The sequence below is a fragment of the Passer montanus genome, unplaced genomic scaffold (assembly GCF_014805655.1).
Source record: "Passer montanus isolate IOZ18808 unplaced genomic scaffold, ASM1480565v1 scaffold243, whole genome shotgun sequence".
In the NCBI taxonomy this organism is placed as follows: domain Eukaryota; kingdom Metazoa; phylum Chordata; class Aves; order Passeriformes; family Passeridae; genus Passer; species Passer montanus.
Window position 1 is genome coordinate 218,386 of NW_024367071.1, and position 7,001 is coordinate 225,386.

At 64.5% G+C, this 7,001-nt stretch overlaps 2 protein-coding genes across 2 annotated transcripts; both read left to right on the forward strand.

The window, feature by feature from the left end:
• Positions 1-1,157: 1,157 nt before the first annotated feature.
• On the forward strand, positions 1,158-3,751 carry HSD17B10 (hydroxysteroid 17-beta dehydrogenase 10; the record flags this gene model as incomplete). Its single annotated transcript, XM_039711227.1, has 4 exons — positions 1,158-1,346; positions 2,774-2,902; positions 2,981-3,089; positions 3,173-3,751. Coding segments are annotated over 4 exons (618 nt in total), but the record flags the coding sequence as incomplete, so codon positions are not given.
• Positions 3,752-3,907: 156 nt separating this feature from the next.
• NAA10 (N-alpha-acetyltransferase 10, NatA catalytic subunit) lies at positions 3,908-6,557 on the forward strand. Its single transcript, XM_039711228.1, has 6 exons — positions 3,908-4,133; positions 4,414-4,594; positions 5,654-5,774; positions 5,852-5,896; positions 6,011-6,095; positions 6,218-6,557. Exons 1-6 carry the CDS (start codon positions 4,113-4,115, stop codon positions 6,455-6,457), a joined length of 693 nt encoding a protein of 230 aa, XP_039567162.1. The 5' UTR covers positions 3,908-4,112; the 3' UTR covers positions 6,458-6,557.
• Positions 6,558-7,001: the final 444 nt, after the last annotated feature.

The following is a 7,001-nucleotide window of genomic DNA, read 5'->3' on the forward strand; positions in this document are numbered from 1 at the left end:
GTACTCCTATGGGATGTGCTGGGGGAGGTCTGTGTCCCCCCCCTCAAATTCCAGCCCCCCCAGAACTCCACAATTGTCTTTGCACCCCTAAATCTTTCTGTACCCCAATTTCCAAGTGGAAAAACCTGCCCTGAAAAGGGAAATTCCCATTTTTCTGAGATGGGAAAACTGCTCAGAGTAGCCCTAAGGGTGGTGTTTGGGGGGGGGATTTTCTCCTTCAGTGCAATTTTGTGTGCCCCCCCAAAAAAATTCTGACCCCCCAAAACTCCTCAATTTATTTTTGTACCCCCAAATCCACCCCCTGGTGACATCCCACTCAGCGCGGGGACACCGGGACCCCCCTGCCGGTGACACCCCCGTTAACATGGGGACCCCCCTGGTGACACCGCCCTCAGCGTGGGGACACGGGGACACCCTGGACATGGGGACATGGGAACCCCACTGCCGGTGACACCCCCCTAACATGGGGACCCCCCCGGTGACATCCCACTCAGCACGGGGACATGGGGACCACCCCCCCTCGTGACACCCCCCTCGACACGGGGATACCAGGACCCCCCCGGTGACATCCCACTCAGCACGGGGACATGGGGACCACCCCCCCTGGTGACACCCCCCTCGACACGGGGACACGGGGACCCCCCCACTGGTGACACCCCCCTGCACACAGGGACCTGGGGACCCCCCCGGTGACATCCCCCCTCGACACGGGGATACCAGGACCCCCCCGGTGACATCCCACTCCCCATGGGGACAGGAGGAGCCCCCCACTGGTGACACCCCCCTCCACACCAGGCCACCATGACCCCCCTGGTGACACCCCCCTGCAGATGGGGACACCGTGACCCCCCCGCTGGTGACCTTTGACCTCTCAGGTGACACCCCACCCTGACGTGGAGCCTCCTCGACCCCACGGGTGGCCTTGGCCAAGGAGTGGGGACCACCTTGACCCCGCTGGTGACATCCCCCTCCCCCCTCAAACTGGGACCGGCGTGACCTTGACCGAGGAGTCAAGGTCACCTTGACCTTGCTGGTGACATGCCACCTTGTCCTCGTCCCCTCTGGTGACACCCCCCCCAGCACAGCCCCCTCAGCTGAGGACGTGGGGGCTACCTCGGCCACCCCCTCGATTTGGGACCACCCTGACCCCCCCGTGACCCCCCGGCCGGGTGCCACCCCAGGTGACCTCTCCCGAGGAGGTGGCGGCGGCGCTGGCCCTGGCCCAGAAGAAGTTTGGGCGCCTGGACCTGGCCGTGAACTGCGCCGGCATCGGCATCGCCGTCAAGACCTACAACAGCAAGAAGGACAAAGTGCACGACCTGGAGGACTTCCAGAGGGTCATCAACGTCCGTGGGGCGCGGGCGGCCTGGGGGGCTCCGGCCAGGGGCGGGGGTGGCCTGGGCAGTGGGGGGTGACCTGGTCAGTGGTGTGAGTGACCTGGTCAGTGGCATGGGTGACATCATCAGTGGGTGGATGACCTGGTCAGTGGCATGGATGACCTGGTCAGTGAGGGGTGACCTGGTCAGTGGCATGGGTGACATCATCAATGAGGGGTGACCTGGTCAGTGAGGAGTGACCTGGTCAGTGGTGTGAGTGACCTGGTCAGTGGTGTGAGTGACCTGGTCAGTGGCATGGGTGACATCATCAATGAGGGGTGACCTGGCCAGTGTGTGGATGACCTGGTCAGTGCTGTGGATAATGACCTGGTCAGTGTGTGGATAACCTGGTCAGTGGCATTGGTAACCTGGTCAGTGGGTGGATGACCTGGCCAGTGCTGTGGATGACCTGGTCAGTGTGTGGATGATTGGTCAGTGGTGTGGATGACCTGGTCAGTGTGTGGATGATTGGTCAATGAGGGATGACCTGGTCAGTGTGTGGATGACCTGGCCAGTGCTGTGGATGACCTGGTCAGTGGTGTGGATGATTGGTCAGTGGTGTGGATGACCTGGTCAGTGTGTGGATAACCTGGCCAGTGGTGTGGATGATTGGTCAGTGCTGTGGATGACCTGGATCGCCGTCAAGACCTACGACAGCAAGAAGGACAAAGTGCACGACCTGGAGGACTTCCAGAGGGTCATCAACGTCCGTGGGGCGCGGGCGGCGTGTGGATGACCTGGTCAGTGTGTGGATAACCTGGCCAGTGGTGTGGATGATTGGTCAGTGCTGTGGATGACCTGGCCAGTGCTGTGGGTGACCTGGTCAGTGGATGGATGACATCATCAGTAGGTAGATGACCTGGTCAATGGCATGGATGACCTGGTCAGTGGGTGGGTGACCTGGCCAGTGCTGTGGGTGACCTGGCCAGTGCTGTGGATGACCTGGTCAGTGGTGTGGATGGTTGGTCAGTGCTGTGGGTGACCTGGCCAGTGCTGTGGGTGACCTGGTCAGTGGGTGGATAACCTGGTCAGTGGGTGGATGACCTGGTCAGTGCTGTGGATGACCTGGCCAGTGGTGTGGATGACCTGGTCAGTGGGTGGATGACCTGGTCAGTGCTGTGGATGACCTGCCCAGTGCTGTGGATGATTGGTCAGTGTGTGGATAACCTGGTCAGTGAGTGGGTGGCCTGGTCAGTGGGTGGATGACCTGGTCAGTGCTGTGGATGACCTGGCCAGTGCTGTGGATGATTGGTCAGTGAGGGGTGACCTGCTCAATGGGCTGGCTGTACCCGTGGGGACTTCGGGGCGTTCCCAGCACAACACAAGGGGCCGTGGGGCTACCAGCAGGGCTTGGTGGCTCCCACAAGACCCCCTCCCCAAATCCTTCTCGCCCCCAGGTGAACCTGGTGGGGACCTTCAACGTGATCCGCCTGAGCGCGCAGCTCATGAGCCACAACACGCCGGACGCCGACGGCCACCGCGGGCTCGTGGTCAACACCGCCAGCGTGGCCGCCTTCGAGGGCCAGGTGAGCGACCCCCAGACACCCCAGGGACCGCCGGGGTGGGGTGGAGACCCCTGCGGTGAGCGCAGCCCCTCCCCGCAGGTGGGACAAGCGGCCTACTCGGCCTCCAAGGGCGGCATCGTGGGCATGACGCTGCCCATCGCCCGCGACCTGGCGCCGCTGGGCATCCGCGTGGTCACCATCGCGCCAGGTAGGGCCGCGCGCCGCCGGGGAGGCTGGGCGGGGGGAGAGCCCCCCGCTGACGTCCTGCTTTTTGTGGGGGGGGGTCCGCAGGGCTGTTCTCCACGCCGCTGCTGGCCGGCCTCCCCGAGAAGGTGCGCAGGTTTTTGGGGCAGCAGGTGCCGTTCCCCTCGCGCCTGGGGGACCCCGCCGAGTACGCGCACCTGGTGCAGGCGCTGGCCGAGAACCCCATGATCAACGGCGAGGTGGTGAGGCTGGACGGGGCCCTGCGCATGCAGCCCTGAGCCCCCAGACCCAAATGCCGGGCGCGGAGGGAAGGGATGGACGCCGCGGCTGGATGATCTCCGGGGACACTCCAGGATGGGAACGCTGCGGGGACGAGGACTGGGGGCACCGTATGAGTGGGGACACTCTGTCCTGAGTGGACACGACCCCCAGACCCCCACCCAAAGTGGGGCCACCCGGGGATTTGGGGACAAACCCCGGGAACGTGGCCACGAGGCGACTCAGGGATTTGGGGGACCCCACCAAGGGGACCCTTCCCAGGGGTGGGGGTCCATCCCGAGCCCCCCCGGGTGTGGGGACCCCCTGGAACCCCCCCAGCCCCCCCCGCGCCGCCCCCGCCCCCCCCCACCGCAATAAAGCCTGTTCGCCCACGCGGCCTCCCAGCCGTGCGATGCCCCGCCTCCCCTCTCTCCCCATTGGCTCGTGCCGCTGTCAATCTTCAGCGCAGCCCGCCGTGATTGGCTGGCGCGGGGGGTGGAAGGGGGCGAGGCCCGCCCACGCCAGTGCACGCGCGGAGCTCGCCGCTGATTGGCTGAGGACAGAGGTGGGGCGGGGCGGGGCTTGGCACGCCTCTCCGCATGCTGATTGGTTGGGGCGCCTGTCAATTGAGCGGGATGACGGCTGGGCGGGCTCAGCGCTGATTGGTCAGAGAGGAACTTCCGGCGGAAGCGGCTCGTGAGGGGACCGGGACCGGCACCGGGAGCGGAACCGGGAGCGGGAAACGCCACCGGGAGCGGCGGCCGCAGCCATGAACATCCGGAACGCGCGGGTGGGCAGCCCGGGAGGGGCAGCGGGGCTCGGCCGGGGCCCGGCGTGGGAGAGCCGCGCACCGGGGAGGGACCTGACGGTGATACCGGGCCATGGCGGGAGGCGTGAGGGGAACACCGCGCCCTGGGAGGGGTCTGAGGGGAGCACCGAGTACTGGCAGGGGGAGCGGGGGTTTCATGAGGGGTCGGAGGTGCCCCCGGTGCTGGGAGCCCCGGGGCCGGTCCCGGGCTGATCCCCCGGTGCCGGTGCCGGTGCCGGTGCCGGTTCCGCCCCTCCCGCAGCCCGAGGACCTGATGAACATGCAGCACTGCAACCTGCTCTGCCTGCCCGAGAACTACCAGATGAAATATTATTTCTACCACGGCCTCTCGTGGCCGCAGGTGCGGCCCCGGACCCGCCCCGGGACACCGGGATGGGACACCGGGATTAACCCCCGGGACACCGGGATGGGACACCGGGATTGGGGTTTTTTTGGGGTGTCCCACCCCATTTTGTGGTCTCCTGGGGATTTTTTGGGGTTCCTTGGGATTTTTTGGGGTTTTTTTCTGGTGTCCCACCCCGTTTTGGGTTCCCATGGGGTTTTTTTGGGGTGTCCCACCCCATTTTGTGGTCTCCTGGGGATTTTTTGGGGTTCCTTGGGATTTTTTGGGGTTTTTTTCTGGTGTCCCACCCCGTTTTGGGTTCCCATGGGGTTTTTTGGGGTGTCCCACCCCGTTTTAGGTTCCCATGGGGGTTTTTTGGGGTTCCCTGGGGGTTTTTTTGGGTTTTTTTGGGGTGTCCCAGCCCATTTTGGGTTCCCATGGGGGTTTTTTGGGGTTCCCTGGGGGTTTTTTTGGGTTTTTTTGGGGTGTCCCAGCCCATTTTGGGTTCCCATGGGGGTTTTTTGGGGTTCCCTGGGGGTTTTTTTGGGTTTTTTTGGGGTGTCCCAGCCCATTTTGGGTTCCCATGGGGGTTTTTTGGGATTCCCTGGGGTTTTTTGCGGTGTCCCAGCCCATTTTGGGTTCTCCTGGGGTTTTTTTTTTTGTTCCCATGGGTGTTTTTGGGGTTCCCGGGGGTTTTTTTGGGGTTCCCTGGGGTTTTTTGGGGTTTTCTTGTGGTGTCCCAGCCCATTTTGGGGTTCCCTGGGTTTTTTGGGGGTTTTTTTGGGGTGTCCCAGCCCGTTTTGGGGTCCTCTGGGGTTTTTTTGGGGTGTCCCAGCCCATTTTGGGGTTCCCATGGGGGTTTTTTTCGGTTCCCATGGGTTTTTTTGGGGTTCCTGGGTTTTTTTGGGGTTTTTTTGGGGTGTCCCAGCCCGTTTTGGGGTCCTCTGGGGGTTTTTTTGTGGTGTCCCAGCCCATTTTGTGGTTCCCTGGGTTTTTTTGGGTTTTTTTGGGGTGTCCCAGCCCATTTTGGGTTCCCATTGGGGTTTTTTCGGGGTTCCCTGGGTTTTTTTGGGTTTTTTTGGGGCGTCCCAGCCCATTTTGGGGTTCCCTGGGGTTTTTTTTTGGGTTTTTTGGGGTGTCCCAGCCCGTTTTTGGCCCCCCCAGGCGGTGAAGCGCTCGCACCGGCGCCTGGGGCTGGCCCAGAAGCTCATGGACCAGGCGTCCCGGGCCATGATCGAGAACTTCAACGCCAAATACGTGTCCCTGCACGTCCGCAAGAGGTGAGACCCCTCCCCAAAATCCCCCAAAACCCCCCCGGGAGCCCCCCAAAATAACCCCCCCCGTTTGTCCTTGGCAGCAACCGGGCGGCGCTGCACCTCTACTCCAACACCCTCAACTTCCAGTGAGTCTGGGGGGCTCGGGGGGGGTCTGGGGGTGCTGCAGGAGGAAATTTGGGGGGTTTTGGGGGGGTTTGGGGACCCCCGGGCCGTTTTGGGACCCCCGAAATCCGCGGCAGGATCAGCGAGGTGGAGCCCAAGTACTACGCGGACGGGGAGGACGCGTACGCCATGAAACGGGACCTGACGCAGATGGCGGACGAGGTGCAGACCCCAGACCCCCTACCCCCAAAATCCCTCTCCACCCCCACTGGGACCCCCAAAATCCCCCCTGGGGGGGCTCCCACCCGCTCCCCCCAGGCGTAACCCCCTCCCTCTCCCCCCAGCTGAGGAAGCAGGTGGAGCAGAAGGAGCGGGGCCGCCCCCCGGCCCCCACCGAGCCCCCCCGGGCTGGGGATGGGGTCTGCGGCTCGGGGGGGCCCCCCTCGAACCCCCCACCCGCGGGACCCCCCCCACAGCACCACGAGGACGGGGGGGGCGACAGCAAAGACGTCAGCGAGGTCAGCGAGACCACCGAGAGCACCGACGTCAAGGACAGCTCCGAGGCCTCCGACTCCGCCTCATAGGGACCCCCCCCCAAAATCCCTGGGACCCCCGGGAGCCCCCCCAAACCCCCCGGGGACCCCCTTGGTGCTGTGGGGGGGCATTAAAGCCCCTCAGTCTCCAGCCCGTGCTCTGTCTCTGTCTGTGCCCCGGGGCTGGGGGTGCTCCTGGATTTTTGGGGGGTCCGGGGTGGGGGGGTTCGAGCCCCCGTCTGGGCGGGGCTTGGGTTGGCCACGCCTTAAATACAGGTGGGGGCGTGGTCTATGCGGATCTCCCTCGTGCTGATTGGTGGAGGCGCGGCCAGCACCGGGAGCTGGTCGCTGATTGGTGGAGACGCGCGGCTGTGGCGCCCCCGTGCGGGAGGGGGGGGAGGAGCAGGAGGGAACGGGAACGGGAGCGGGAACGGGAACGGGAACGGGAACGGGAACGGGAACGGGAACGGGAACGGAGCGAGGTTGGGGCAACGGGAGCGGGAACGGGAAACGGGACCGGAGCGAGGTTGGGGCAACGGGAACGGGAACGGGACCGGAGCGAGGTTGGGGCAGCGGGAAACGGGAACGGGAACGG